Source organism: Lagopus leucura, unplaced genomic scaffold, assembly GCF_019238085.1.
Source record: "Lagopus leucura isolate 7727_CA_CO unplaced genomic scaffold, USGS_WTPT01 227-13_obj-0_obj, whole genome shotgun sequence".
NCBI classification, from domain to species: Eukaryota; Metazoa; Chordata; class Aves; order Galliformes; family Phasianidae; genus Lagopus; species Lagopus leucura.
Genome location: NW_024967080.1, coordinates 710 through 15,935, shown reverse-complemented (window position 1 = coordinate 15,935; position 15,226 = coordinate 710). Strand labels below are relative to the sequence as shown.

General features: G+C 58.1%; 2 protein-coding genes and 1 pseudogene across 2 annotated transcripts; 1 reads left to right on the top strand and 2 right to left on the bottom strand.

The window, feature by feature from the left end:
• Positions 1-784: 784 nt before the first annotated feature.
• On the bottom strand, positions 785-2,733 carry LOC122192941 (tigger transposable element-derived protein 3-like). Its single transcript, XM_042893636.1, has 2 exons — positions 2,673-2,733; positions 785-2,567 (listed from the first exon to the last, which is right to left on the bottom strand). Exons 1-2 carry the CDS (start codon positions 2,704-2,706, stop codon positions 880-882), a joined length of 1,722 nt encoding a protein of 573 aa, XP_042749570.1. The 5' UTR covers positions 2,707-2,733; the 3' UTR covers positions 785-879.
• Positions 2,734-4,334: 1,601 nt separating this feature from the next.
• Positions 4,335-13,270, top strand: LOC122192942 (zinc finger protein 398-like). The gene is made up of 6 exons (XM_042893637.1): positions 4,335-4,414; positions 4,530-4,928; positions 7,582-7,708; positions 9,344-9,457; positions 9,699-9,827; positions 11,111-13,270. Exons 1-6 carry the CDS (start codon positions 4,391-4,393, stop codon positions 12,013-12,015), a joined length of 1,698 nt encoding a protein of 565 aa, XP_042749571.1. The 5' UTR covers positions 4,335-4,390; the 3' UTR covers positions 12,016-13,270.
• Positions 12,966-14,889, bottom strand: LOC122192944 (annotated as a pseudogene).
• Positions 14,890-15,226: the final 337 nt, after the last annotated feature.

Genomic DNA, 15,226 nt, shown 5'->3' with positions numbered 1-15,226 from the left:
GGCCCGTTGCCCACCCCCCCCCACTCGCCGCATCCCGAAATGCCCCCGCCTTGGGCACCTCATGAGCACCTTCCACGTGTCCCACCCCAGCTGTGTTCCAGCGAGCACCCCCTCCCCAAAACACCCCATGACCCCCCCACAGTCCCCTGTGCCTCATTGCCTTTGAGGGGGCAACAACCCAACACGTTTTTGCTTTGCCCTGGTGCTCTCTGTAGCATCAGACTGACCCCGGGTGTCAGCAGAGATTCTCCTGTGTGGAGGAGGGGGCTCCAAGCTCCAGCAGGAGCGGGCACGAGGCACTTTTGTGAGCTGCGGGGACAGCCTTGTCCCCAGCCCAATACACACAAATTGGGGGATGTCCCCCCCGTGTCCCTTCCCAACCTGGGGACACAGTGCCGTAGAGGATGACAGTGCTGACAAGGTACCCCCAGAGGTACCCAGAGGTGTGTTAGGCTGAGGGGTCCTGCACACATCGGGGGGGCTGTGCTGGAGGCTCCCAGGGCACTCATGGGTTCCACCGGTTGGGTCTGTCCCCAACCCACGACAGGACAATGGGACAATCAGGGTGGCACCACTGCTGTCAGCTGCAAAATCCCAGCCTGGAGGCATGCAGTGCCTCTGTTAATTGCTGTGCTAAACGACGGGTAAATGACAACAATCACCAGCGCTCTGCGCTTTGCTGACTTGCTCAATTTTAATGTGCCCGTTGCCAACCTCTGGAGCTCCCTGCTTCTTTGCTGGGTCCAGCGAGCACAGCGACATTACCCCCCGCCCCCCCCTCCCACTCCCATCATACACAGTGCAGCTCCACAGTGGCGATGGCTGCTGCTGGCAGAAGCTCTGCTCGTGATGAGACACCGACTGATGCCACCACCCCACTCACTGCTTGGGATGGCTGTCCCCGAGCAGTGCTGGCTCTGCCCCCGCTGACACTGTGTGTACAGCATCCTGCAGCGTGTAGAATGTCTGCAAGAGGTCCGGCGAGGTGGCTCGGCACTCCAGGAACCGCCGCAGCGTGGCCAGGCTGTCCCACACCTCAGGCTCTGAGGGGCACGGCTGCACTGCCACTGGCTCCCCAGAGTCCTCACCCTCCTCCATACCCCTGTCCCAGTCCTCTGCCTCGGCCGTGTCAGCATCCGCAAGGCGCTCCAGCCCCTCATCCATCAACCCAAAGCTCTCCAGCTCCTCCTGGCCGAGCCAGACGGGTGCCAGCAGCGCATCAGGGCAGCTATTGGGGCTGAAGCTGGCGGCACGGAAGCAGCTGGTGATGAGGCCCGGGCGCACGTCACCCCACGCTTGTGCCAGCATGTGCAGGGCATCCAGCAGGGTGGGCGGCTCCGAGCCACGTGCCGCTGGGATCTGGGTCAGCAGCCGGCGCCGGTAGTGGCCCTTCAGGTCCCTGGCGATGCCACGGTGCAGGGGCTGTGCCAGCACGGCCGCGGGAGGAATGAAGACCATCCGGACGTTGGACAGCTGGAGGTAGGGGTGCTCCTCGCGCTCCTCAACGAGCAGCAGGACGCTCTTTCCCTTGCGCTGCATCTCCTCATTGAAGTCCTGCAGCCACTCAGCAAACAGTGTGGCGCTCAGGCGGCCGCCACCGCGGTAACTCCACGGCATGCTCCGCAGGTTGATGCCACGCAGGCACAGGGGATGGGCTGCGCGCCCCACCGCCCGCAGCGCCGCCTTCTCCGAGCCGTCAGCGTTGGTGCAGAGCAGCAGCGTCAGCCTCTCGCCGTCGGCTCTCAGCTGGACCTCAGTCTCCCCACAGCTGTACACCTCCGAGGGCGCGTAGCTGCGCAGCAGCTCGGGCAGTGAGCTCTGGTGCTCGGCCCCACCGTCCTGCGCCAGTGTCGGCTTCTCGAGGGCGACGTTGTGGCGCAGCTTGAAGCGTGCCAGCCAGCTGCCACTGGGCTCGAAGCCCGGCGTGCCCAGCGCCTCAGCCAGGTGCTTGGCCTTCAGCTGCAGCAGCGCGCTGCTGATGGGCAGCTCGGCGGCGCGGGCGCCCTGCACCCACCGCAGCAGAGCAGCCTCCACCGCTCCCTCCTTGCCCTCCCTCTTGCGCTTGCGCTCGGGGTTGCCGTTGCGCTGCCACTCACTCAGGATCCTCTCCTTGTTCTTAATGATGCGGCAGATCTGCGGCTGTGACACTCCGAAGCGCTTGGCCAGCTCGCTCTGGGACACCTTGGGGCCTTCCAGCATCTCCAGCACGCGCACCTTCTCCGTCAGCGACAGCTCCTTGCGCTCCTTGCGGGGCGTCGAGGGCTCCGGGGCCGGGCCTCGGCCGCAGGCACCGCACGGGACCGGGCAGCTCCCAGCCGTGCTGCGCGCCGGCGGCTGCCCCGTGCCGGGCCGCGGTCCAGCCGCGGCCCGCGGCCCCGCCCCGGTTCTCCGCGTGGCGCCGAGGCCGCACTCGGAGCACTCGGGCCCCGGCTGGGTCCCGGCGCTCTCGGTGAGGCTCAGCCCCGCATCGCCCGCACCGGGACCCGGCCCGCGGCCGCCGCAGCGCCGCTCCCACGCCGGCACGGCGCTGGGTTCCTCCCTCCGCCCGTCCTTCTGCAGCCAGCGCCCTGCAGAGACACGGGAGCGTTTTTGAGGCCAAACCTTTCCCGTTTGGCACAATGCCCTCATCCCGAGGGCTCGGGTTGGTGATTCCCGGTCGGCCCGGGCCTTACCGACGGTGCCCAGCTGCTCGCGCTCCTCCTTCATGGGGCCGCACCGCACCGCACCGCACCGCACCGCACCGCACCGCACCGCACCGCACCGCGCGACCCCGGCTGCCGGCACCGGGAGCGCGCACTTAGCCCCGCCCACCCCCCCGCTCCTCTCCTGCCATGCCATTGGGCCGCCGCCGTAGGGTTACGCGCGAGGATTGGCTGCGGGGCGGCCAATCAGAGGCGGGGAAAGCCCCGGGGAGCGGGCGGGCGGGAGAGCGCGCGGAGCGATGTCAGTGATGTGCTGTGACGTCAGATGTGACGTCATCATGGCGTGGTGACAACAGAGTGGTGCGAGTGACATCTGCGATGTGAGGTGACATCACAGCGGTGGGAAGTCACGCTGTAGCAGTGCGGGACGACATCACCAGCGTGCAGTGACATCAGAGCGGTGCAAGCTTGCTTCGCAGCCATGTAGGATGACGTCAGAACGGCGTGTGTGACCCAGCGGTGTGGAATGACACCATGGTGTCGGGCTGACATGGAGGCAGTGCTGTGAGAAGACATCCCAGCAATGTGTGATGACAACAGAGCCATGTGAGATGATGTCAGAGCAGTGCAGTGGGCACAGCACGGCACTGGGCAGAGTGAGAGCAGTGCTGCAGTACTGGGCAGGGAGCTGCAGTGCTGGATGCATGGCTGCAGAACGAAGAGCAGCAGGTCCAGCATCGCTGTGCTGAATGCACTGAGCGTTGTGGCATTGCAGCATTGCAGCAGTGGGCGCAGTGATGTGATGCTGTGTGTTGCAGTGCTACATGCTGCACTGCTGGATGCACGGTTGCGGCACCAGATGTTGCACAGTTGCAGCGTTGCTCTGTTGCAACATAAGCTGCTGCACACTTGCACTGTTGAAGAACAGGCAGTTGTGCTGTTGCGCTGTTGCACAGTTGTAGGGGGGGCTCTTACATTCTTGCAGAGTTGCAGTGTTGCAGAACAGGCTGTTTTGCTACTGCACTGTTGCAGTGCTGCAGTGTTGCATTGCAGAATATTGTGCTGTTGTGCTGTTGCACCGTCTCACTGTTGCAGCTCAGACTGCATTGCTGCACCGTAGCACTGCTGCAGCTCATGCTGTTGCACTGTTGCTCTGTCGCACAGTTGCACTATTGCAGCTCGGGCTGTCACAGCGTTGCACTGTTATGCTGTCACACCATCGTGGCTCAGGCTGCTGCAGGATTGCATTGTCACACTGTTGCAGCTCAGGCTGTCACGCTGGCACAGTGACGCACTGTTGCAACTCAGGCCATTGCAATGACACGCTGTCACACTGTCGCACCGTTGCGGCTCAGGCTGTCACACTGACGCACTGTCGCACTGTCGCGGCTCAGGCTGTCACGCCGTCACACTGCTGTCGCTCAGGCTGTCGCGCCGTAGCGGCTCAGGCTGTCTCCCTGTCGCACTGTCGCGCCGTCACAGCCTCGCTCTGTCGCACCGCCGCGCCGTCGCACGGCGCCATCACGCGCCGACTCCTCCCGGCCGCCAGGTGTCGCCGCGGCCCCACCCCGCCTCTCCCAGCATGCACCGCGCTCGCGCCATGGCCGCTCTGCTCCGCCGCTGCTGAGAGGCGCCGGGCCCGCACCGCCGCCGCCGCCGCCCCGCCCCTCCCCGCCCCGCCCGGCTCCACCCGGCCCCGCTCCGCTCCGCTCCGCTCCTCCGCTCCACTCCTCCGCTCTCGCAGGGCTATGGCCGAGTGGGCCCCCGCTCAGGTAAGTGTTTCCCGCCCCGCTCCGCGCCCGCTCTCCTCCGCCCTCCCCGCTTCCCGCGGAGCCGTCCTGCGGGCCCGGCCCGTCTGCCCACGGCCGTGTGTCCGTCCGTCCCCAGGACCTGGAGTGGGCCATGGAACCCCAGGAGCTGTCCCTGGAACAGCCCTTGGCCGCCCCCGAGGAAGGGCCCGGCGGGGAGGCCGAGCTGCCCGCCGCCGAGATCTCGGTGACGCTGGTGACAGAGGTGCAGGCCGTGGACAGGAAGGTGGAGGCGCAGGCGGCCCAGCTGATGAACCTGGAGGGCAGGATGAGGATGGCCGAGAGCAAACTGATCGGCTGCGAGAGGACGGCTGTGGAGTTCGGCAACCAGCTGGAGAGCAAATGGACGGCCCTGGGCACCCTCATCCAGGAGTACGGGCAGCTGCAGAAGAGGCTGGAGAACATGGAGAACCTGCTGAAGAATAGGAACTTCTGGATCCTGCGGCTGCCCCCCGGGGCCAAGGGGGAGGTCCCCAAGGTAACGGGGCCATGAGCCATGTCAGAGACCTCTGGGCTGTGTCAGAGACCTCATCTCACCTCTGTGAGGTGGTGGCAAGGTGGGGTCAGCCTCTGCTCCTGATAGGATGAGAGGTGATGGCATCGCACCATGGCTGCTCGTGGCTAGATATGAGGAGGAAGTTTTTCCGCCAGAGGGTGGTGGGCACTGGAACAGGTTGCCCAAGGAGGCTGTGGATGCCCCATCCCTGCAGGCACTCAAGGCCAGGCTGGATGTGGCTCTGGGCAGCCTGGGCTGCTGGCTGGCAACCTGCACACAGCAGGGGGTTGGAGCTGGATGAGCATCGTGCTCCTTTGCAACCCAGGCCATTCTGTGATTCTGTCATGTTGTGCCAGGGAAGGATCAGGTTGGGTATTAGGAACCATTTCTTCTCAGAAGAGCAGTTGGGCTCTGGCACAGCTGCCCAGGGAGTGGAGGGGGGAGGGAGGGTGTCATCGTCCTTGAGGGTGTTCAAGAACTGTGAGGATGTGACATTGTGACATAGAGGGATGTGGATTGGTGAGTGTGGTAGTGAAGAGCTGGAGTTGGACGTGGGGATCCCAGAGGTCTTTTCCAACCTCAGTGATTCTGTATTGTGATACAGAGCTTGTGCTTCGACCACAAGTTGTACCAGAGGAGGTTTAGGTTGGACATGAGGAAGAACTTTTTCTTTCAAAGAGTGATCAGGCACTGGAATGGCTGCACAGGGAGGTGGTGGAGTTGCCATCCCTGGCAGTGTTCAAAAGGTGTCTGGATGAGGAGCTGTGAGATCTGGTGTAGTGCTTGTGGTGCTTGTAGTGGTGGTGATGGGAGGACGCTTGGACTGGATGATCTTGCAGGTCGTTTCCAACCTTGTGTTTCTGTGATTCTCTAATGCAGATTCCCAATACTGTAGGAGTTGAAAGAGGCCTCTGCAGCTCCCCCAGTCCAACCCGCCCGTAATGCAGGTTCCCAGAGCAGGGTGCATGGGGAAGTGTCCAGAGGGTTTTGAGTATCCCCAGAGGAGATTCCACCACCCATCTGGGCATCCTGTGCCAGAGCTCTGCCACCCTCAAACTGTAGAAACTCTTCCTCACGATCAGGCAGAGATATGTGTCTATGTTCCCATTTATGCCCATTGCCTCTTGTTGTGTTGCTGAGCACTGCTGAAAAAATCCTGGCCTCGTTCCCCTTACCCGTTAAACGCTTATATGCACTGATGAGATCCCCTCTCAGCCTTCTCTTCTCCAGGCTGAAAAGCGCCAGGGATCTCAGCCTTTCCCTGTAAGGCAGTTGCTCCAGGCCCCAGCCACTGTGGATGATGAGCACGCAGCTCATCTGCTGGTTGGGAACACCAGCACAGGTCCTTCAGTGTGGCTGCACACCCCTGTGCATGTGCAGCTGGTGCTTGACCCAGCACACGGATGGGTTGCTGTTTGGGTCAGGCAGAGGGACACGATGTGGGTTGTCCCCACATCCCTGCCCGTATTTGCACGTGCACTCCCAGTTCTTGTTCAGAGGAGACTGCAGCAGAATTATGTCCAAAACTGAGCAGGAATTGTGGTGTATGATGTGCAAAATCCGTTGTCTGAAGCATGGGGAGATTGAATCTGGTGAGGGGTCTGGAACACAGGCCATATGAGGAGAGGCTGAAGGAGCTGGGAATGTTCAGCCTGGAGAAGAGGAGGCTCAGGGGAGACCTCATTGCTCTCTATAACTTCCTGAAAGGAGGTTGTAGTGAGCTGGGGGTCGGCCTCTGCTCTCGTGTCATCAGTGATAGGACCAGGGGGAATGGTTTCAAGCTACGGCAGGGGAGATTCAGGCTGGACATGAGGAAGTATTACTTTTCAGAAAGGGTGGTCAGGCACTGCAATGGATGCCCAGGGAGGTGGTGGAATCACCGACCCTGGGGGTGTTCAAGGAAAGACTGGATGTTGTGTTGAGGGACATGGTTTAGTAGGAGCTATTGGCAATAGGTGAACGGTTGGACTGGATGATCTTGAAGGTCTTTTCCAACCTTGGTGATTCTATGATTCTATGATTCTATGAATAGGGGGGCAAGGCTTAGGCAGGTGGTGGGGGAAAACATCATATCCCTTCACTGAGCTGACAGAGCCGAGTTGAGAGCTGAGCCAGGTGTATGGGGGTTAGAATGAGAAAACATCCTTGCATGTTTTCAACAAGAGGCCCTTGGATCCAGAGGAGGCCACAAAGATGCTCAGAGCTTGGAGCACTTCTTCTATGAAGATGGGCTGAGAAGCCTTGGGGTGTTCAGCTTAGAGGGAAAAAAGGCTCCAGGGAGACCTGTTGTGGCCTTTCTAGTACATAATGGAGCTTATAAATGGGAGGAAAAGAGACTTCTTGTAGGGGCAGATCGCTACAGGACAAGGGGGAACGGCTTTAAACTAAAAGAGAGGTGATTTAGGTGGGATGGTAGGCAGGGATTCTTTACCCAGCGGTGATGAGGTGCTGGCACTGCCCAGAGCTGTGGTGCTCACCCCTGCAGGTGCCCAAGGCCATGGCTGGGCCCCGGGCAGCCCAAGCTGTGGGACAGCCAGCCCACGGCAGGGTGGGTGGAATTTGATGCTCTTTAGAGTCCTTTCTCACCTGAGCTTTTCCATGAAAACAGCTGAATATGTGGTGCTTCTAATTGCAGGTCCCCATGGCGTTTAACGACACCTCATTTAGCTTCTCGGAGGACGAGTGGAAGAACTTGAACGAGTGGCAGAAAGAGCTTTACAGGCATATCATGAAGGGCAACTACGAGGCCGTGATCTCGATGGGTAAAGGCTGGCTGGGGCTCCCCCTGTGCTTTTGGCATCACGGCTCCTCCGGGGCTGGGCTGTGCCTGGTGGATCTGGGAGGGTGGGTGGTGAGAAGTCTGGCCAGCTCTCATGCTGACTTTCAGTAGCAGCCCAGCAGTCAGCGCTTTGCTCCTCGCTGTGTTAGCTGTGCAGTGGATGGATGTCTTGAGCAGTGCAGCGACTCTGCCTTTCTGATGGTCTCTGGCCACCCAGCTGGAGCCATGAGAGGACCTGGGTTATGAGGACGAGGGAAATGAGAGATTTACAGGCTCTGGACAAAAAGGGAGCTTCGTGGTGATGCAGAGGTCCACAGACGTGCTGCGCTGGGCGCCTCGGCTCGCTGCTGCTTCGGATGAGTGCCAGCAGTTCTTCCCAGCCTTGTCTGTAGATCTGCCCTTCCATCAGCAGAACGCTTGCTAGGGAAGGAGAGCACAGTTTGTCTGCCTTGGTGCTCTGCCTCACCCCCAGCCTGGTGCTGGAGAACACTTCTTGTGCACGCTGTTGCAGCATCTGCTCCTGCAGGTCTCAGCCTTCTGCTCCACTTCTGATGGCTCGGGGCAGATTGTTCCACGCTGCACAAATGTGCCCTGCTGGCTCCTTCCAGTCCCAACTGTGGGTCTGTGCTGCACTTCACGAGGGCTTCAGGCCTCCTCTGTGTATTTTGAGAAGTGCTGCCTTGGCTGGACACCCCTGTGGGAGCGCAGGCATCCCTGGCAGACAACCATCCTGCCCTCCAGTTCTGCACAATCCATGTCTTTCCAACGTTGGTTTTATTTTTTTTTAATATAAATATTTTTTGGACAGTCCCTGTGTAGAAGAGAAAAAGGCAAAGGATAAAAACTGCCCCCATTCTCCCTTGTAAAACAACAGTCCTGTTGTGAAGGTGCAGGAATGTAAAAGTCCTACTGGAAGAGATCCGCGGGTCTGAGCCTGGAGCTTAGAAAAATGTATCTGTGCTTAATCTGAAGGTTCCCTTTTGTTTTGATTAATTGGGTTGAAGGCTAGGTCCTCGTTAAGGCTATGGATCCAGCAGAGCAGTGGTGGAAATTAATACCAGAGGCTCACGCTTATTGTTTCAAAATTAAGTTTCCGCTCTCCATGCTAGGGGAAATTTTAATTTTCCCATTTCCCCCACCAAAATCCACAAGCAGCCTGTGACTCGGACGAGTAGGAAGGAACGGTTCTGGCTGTGGCAATCCGGGGCTGGAGGGAACCGTGTGGGGAGGGCACCTCCGCTGCTGCCGCTGGCTGACAGCTCTGGTTCTGACCCCAAGCTGAAGCTGCCATTGCAATGGATCCGCGGACTTTAGCACAGAGGAGAAGAGAGGAGGCCTGAAGGTAAGCACAGATGCATTTTCTTGTTCTGCTCCTCGCGCTGCAGGCTGGGAGGTGCTCCTGCAGCCCGCTCACTGTCCCAGGGCCCAGACAAGGTGAGCGGTGCAGGCATGTGAGAGCATCTTCTCAAGTCTCTTTCCATTACCCGTCCTCCCCAGCAGTGAAGGAAGGTCGGTGGGTGAAGGTTTAAGGTTCTCTGCCCTGAAAGGACAAAGGAAACGTTCTGATTTTATTTTTCTTCTTCTTCTTTTCTTTCCTTTTCTTTTTTTTAACATACAGATACCGCGATTTCGAAACCTGACCTCCTGTCACGGATTGAGCAAGGAGAGGATCCCAATGCTGAGGACCAGGATGACTCTGAGGGAGGAGAAACCCCTACGGATCCCAGCACCGGTGAGACATGAAGTTCCTGGGTTGCAGTGGGGTGATGGAAAGCAGATGCGGCTCCTACAGTCTGCTTGAGCTCTTCCTCCTGCTTCTGCTGATGAGTGTTGCCAGCACTGTCCGTGAGCTCAGGAGTGGCTTTGCTCTCCTAGCCAGCTCCTCGCTGCTGCTGTCATCTGTCCTGAAACCCTCTATAAAGCGCCTGGAAAGTGTGAGCATAAACTCAGGTTGTTCTCCCTCCTGTGCACAGAGTTTTTCTTCCCCGGTCCCGATGACAACTCGTGGAGTAAATACGAAGATACCCTGGCTGAAAGTCACTACGGTTCTGAAGAAGAAGAAGAAGAGGAAGAAGAAGAGAGCATGGAGGCTCCCAACACATGTAAGTTAGAAGCACAGAGCTTCACTGAGTGCTGCACAGAGTGGCAGAGGGGCGGCTAGAGATGCTCTCAGGCTCTTGGCTCTGGCTGGGGCTGTCCCTGCAGGAGGCCCTGCCGTCATTGCGGTCTGTGCCAGGCTTGCCTCAGGCTCAGCACGGGAGCTGGATGACAGCCGTGGCAGATGGATGACACACATGCAGAAGGAGCTCCGGTACACGAGCAGCAGGCTGTAAAAGCAGCTGTGGGCTGGCTGGGGGTGCAGGGCACCTGCACAGCGTTGGCTCGCTCAGTGAGGTAGCATGTTTGGCCAGCTAGGAAGTGGAGAGGGCCTGGAGCGTGCAACGAGCGGGCAAGCTTCAATGGCTTTAGCAGCAATGTTCTTACAAGTCTTTTCCACTAATGGGTAAAGTGATATTTTTCACAGCTTTTATTTGTCAGCCAAATGTGAGGCTTTTTTGTGGTGCATCACAAGGCATGTCCTTGTCACTGCCTGTCCCTCCACATCCCTGCTTTGAAGCATGGGGGCACAAAAGCTGCTTGGGGAAGCGCACCCTGCTGGGACGTGGCTTTGGTTTCCTGGCCTTGTTCTCACAAGCAGCTGAGCTGCTGCAGCTGATGCTTTTCTTAAATTTCAGCCTGGTACAAACCAGTCAGCCTGTTTGCAAGCTGCACGTTGAGGTGTTTGGCAAAGCGACGAGCAAATGGAGAGCGCCGTGATGGGGAATGCCGAGCGGTCGCTCTGCTCTGTGCACACAGACGTGGGCACGCCTTTATCTTTGTGCACTGCAAAACCCCGTGGTTTTTTCAGACCCCTTTCCTATAGCCCCAGATCCTCTGTCTCTTTTCATCCTGCTCGCTGGGGTCACTGGCAGGAGCTCCGAGTTACCTGGGGAGATCAATCAGCCCCGGGTCTAAACACTGTACAAGCCCCAAAAGAAAAGAGGTTTTATTCCCCTTCCCTCTATCTTTTTTGTCTTTATTCTGTGCCACATGCTGACGTGGTCTGGTTCATCTCCAACTGAGAAACCCACTCCTTCCCTTTGTCTGGCTGTACAGAGAGGTCTCACCTTCACGCTGTCTGAGCTTTCCCAAGAAGTCAAAATACTTTGGCTGTGTTTGTATTGCAGTTCTGCTTAGCTCCCAGTTGGGACTTGCAGCCCTGTCATGCCAGGTACCGTCTCGAGTGTGCAAAGCAGAGATCCCCTCTGCCCCAAAAGAACTGCAGTCTAAATGATGAGGCTGTTCTTATCTCAGAGAAATGACACGAGTGTCTCTGCTCTGTCAGATGCGCAGCAGTGCGACGAGGAAAGCCCCGACAGCCTCGAGCTTCCTGCCTCGTTAGCGGGAAAGTGGGATGATGTTTTCTCCAACCCGGAGGAAGAGTTAAAGCCGAGCAGCAAGAATCGGAGTGGGTCGGGGCCGCAGCAGAGGGGCGCAGCGGGCAACGGGCTGAGGCGCTCCTCGCGCCGCGGGAGGGAACTGTCAAAGAAGGAAGCTCCCGAGGAAATGGCCGCAGAGGAGGGGCCGTACATCTGCTGCGAGTGCGGGCAGAGCTTCCTGGACAAGGAGCTCTTTGCAGCCCATCAGAGAGCGCACGTGGACGAGGAGGCCTGCACTTCCCTGGAAGCCGGGGAAAGCTTCAGGCAGAAATCCAAATCCTCTGCCAAGGGCCAACGCTCCAGACCGTCCAAGCGCGCCAATTCAGAGAAGGGCTCCGGTTTCAAGTACGGCTTCGTCAGGCCGAACAACATGGTGGAAAGGCCCTACACCTGCTCGCAGTGCAAAGAGAGCTTCAGCCTGGAGGTGAGCCTCATCCTGCACCAGAAGCTCCATACGGGGAAGGGCGACGGGCCGCTGACCTGCACCTACTGCGGGAAGGACTTCCGGGACCTCTCCAAAGCCATCCGCCACCAGCGCATCCACACGGGGGAGCGGCCGTACCAGTGCACCGAGTGCGGGAAGAGCTTCATCCGCAGGGACCACCTGCTCAAGCACTGGCGCGTCCACACCGGGGAGACCCCGTACCAATGCCCCGTGTGCGGGAAGCACTTCCGCTACAAGGAGTCGCTGAATTGCCACCAGAAAATCCACTCCCGCAACCCCCGGCCCATGGAGGAGGCCCTGCAGCACAACCTGGAGTCGGCCACTCAAACCGGCCTCTTCTGTTTGAAGACGGAAACCAAGCAGTAGCAACGGGCGGCCGGGGCGGAAGGGCTCGCAGTGACGGAACGGTCGAAGCCGGTGGACGCGCAGCATGGCGAGAGGTGAACTTGTATCGCAGCTAATCCATGTGGTCTTGCTACCAAGCCCGCTTTGTTGAAGCATCTTAGGAATTCCTCTTAAAAAAAAAACTCTGATACGAAGGCCTGGGCACCTCTGCAGCCCCGCGGGGTTACGTGGGACTTCCTTGGCGGCGTAGGCCTCGTATTACTTGTCCCCTACGCAGGTTTGGATATTGCCTGTAGAGAATGCTCCTGAGAGATTCTCCGGGGATCTGTATTTAGCAGGTGTTTCCCCACCTATCTTTGTGCATATTCAGGAGTGACAAGCTTTCGCTTTCATTCTTTTTCTGCTCGTTTCACCACAAGGCTGGACGACGGAGGAAGGGAAGACGCCATTCCCGGGCCGCCGGCCGCCCGCTCCGGCTGCAGTGACGCACCTCGAGCAGCAGCCCCGTGCCACCAGGCTGGGCTGCCACAAGGGGACAGAGGCGAAGCAGGGCCGTGGTTAGGGACGTGGGGCAGAACTTGTCGAAGGCGGAAAAGCAGAGAGGAGAGAGCAGCGAAGTGCAAGGTGAGAAAAAGAAGGCGGAGGAGGAAAGGACGGGAAGGAGAAAGGGCTGAGGACATTGGAGCAGGAGGAGTGGGGAGAGGAGGTGTGGGTGCACGGAGCAGCCGGGTCTCTGATCCGAAGAGGAGATGTCTGTGTGCTTTGGAAGGACGTTGCTGTCGTTTCCCTGTGGCGTGGGGGAGCAGCGCTGCTGGTCTGTCATAGGAACTCCCGTTGGAGAAGGTGGTTTTACTGTTACTTTATTACTGGGTTTGGTCTCACACTCAGGTAAGTTGGACAAGTGAAAGGAACTTCTCCTAACCCCTGTAAAGAGCTGTTCGGTTTTCAGTTAATGTAGAAGTAGGATGTTGTTGTTATTGTTGTTATTATTATTATTATTAATTATTATTATTATTATTATTATTATTATTATTATACAATGAAATGTGTGGCACTATATTTCACCATGGATCTAAAACACTTCAGTGTATGCGGTGACTGACCGGAGTTTTCCTGACGTCCCTGTAAATATCGGTTGACTTTGGCACTCAGTGGTGTTGTTCTCAAGGTGACTGTGAGCAGTGTCTCTTCCGCTGTGTATCGTTGGCTGCTGATTAGTGGTTGTGTTTTGTAATAACTTTTGTAAAGTCTGTCAATACAGTGTTTCCATTCTGAAGCCCTGTGTCGGGTGAGTGATTGCAGCCCTGTTTGCCCCTCTCTCAGTGCTGGCTGTGCGCAGCCCTGCACCGCCTGCTGGTTACCTGCATCTCCACAGAGCCACACAAGCGAAGCCAAGGCTGCACCTTGAACGCTGCCGGCACAGCCAGAGGTGCATCAACACTGCTGGAGCTCCAGCACTGCCCTCACTGTGTGCCCTGTGTCACCCTACTGGGCCGCCCCACTGCCGTGTGTCCCCTTGGCACGGTGGTCTCCTCTCCCCGTGATGCAGTGCTGCGGGCTGGCAGTCCCAGGGCCGTGCTGGTAGGCTGTGTGTTGGCAGTGGCTGCAGCGGAAGCTCCGTTTCCTCCTTGTCCCACCCGGGAGCAGCTCCTGGGTGGCTGCCCAGCTCCTGCTGCCTCTGGCAGCCATCCCATCCCGCCGGCCCAGGGTTGAGCAACGTTGCCCCCATCCTTCCTGGTTGGCAGTGGGACGTGGGACAGCAGTGGTGGCCTTGTCCTCAGCCCTCTGTGGCTGATGAGGGTTTGCTAGTGGCACAAAAAGAGTAAACCAAACATATACACGATAAATAAATACAAAGACATCTCTGCTGGGGTTCCCAGTCTGGGTCCCTGCTGCCATCGTGCCCCAAAGGCCAGGTGCCCCATTTCAGCATCACAGCAAGGGATGCTGCTTCATCCCATCCCCCTCATCCCCTCCCTTTTTCCATAATCCAACTGGATGGCGCCCATCCTCACGCCTGGTGTCATGACTGCCCCTCACTGTCAGCCCATGCCGGGGGTCTCCAAAGTCAGGAGCAGGAACAAGGCTTTGTGCCACAGTGGGGACCTGGATGGGGCTGGGAGCACGCAGCCGTGCCAGGATGGGATGGGGCAGGGGGGAATTGATGGGGTAGGGTAGATGGGATGGGAGTAAGATGGAGGGGAGGGGGCAAGAGCATGATGAGACAGGATGGATGGGATGGGACGAGAGTGGGAGAGATCACAGTATGGACGGGGTGGGACAAAATGGTGAGAGATCAGATTGTGGATGGGATGGGATAACAGGAGGCAGATGGGATAGGATGGGGTGGGAGTAAGATGGATGGGATGAAGGCATGAGAGAGCAGGGTGGATGCGATGGGACAAGGCAGTGTGAGAGATCACAGTATGGATGGGATGGGATGGAACAGGATGGGACACGTGGGACGGAATGGCTGAGATGGGATATGATGAGCTGGATAGGATGAGACAAGATGGGATGGAATAGAATAGTATAGGGTGAGACAGGTGGGACAGAAAGGATGGAAGATTGTGGGGTGGGATGTAAGGATAGGATAGGGCAGGAGGGAACGGGACGGGATGAGAAGGGATAGGATGGGATGGGCTGGGACAGCAGGATGGATGTGATGGGATGGAACAGATGGGTTGGGGTGGGATGGAATGGGGTGAGAGAATGTGACAGCATGGGACAGGACAGGATGGTGCAGGGTGGAATGGGGCAGGATAGAATTGGGGCAAAGTAGATGAAATAGGATGGGACGTGGTGGGATGGGAATAAGATGGATGGGATGGGGAGGATGAGAGAGCATTAAAGCAGGATGAGTGGGGTGGGACAAGACAGGGAGATCAGAGAGGATGGATGGGATGGGACAGAATGGATGGGATATAATGAAATGGATGGGATGGATGTCACGGGATGTGATGGGTGGGATGGGGTGAGAGAACATGAAAACATGGGGCAGAAAAGGATGGGATGGAAGGGGATGGGATGGAAGGGGATGGGATAGAATGTGATGGTCTGGGATGGATGGGGTAAGGTAGAATTGATGGGGAAGGGTGGATGGGATGGGATGGGATGTGATAAGATGGGATGGGACAAGACAGGATGTGAGATCAGAAATAATGGATTGGATGGGATGGGATGAGACAGATGGGACAGAATGGACGGGATGTGGTGGAATGGATAGGATGGG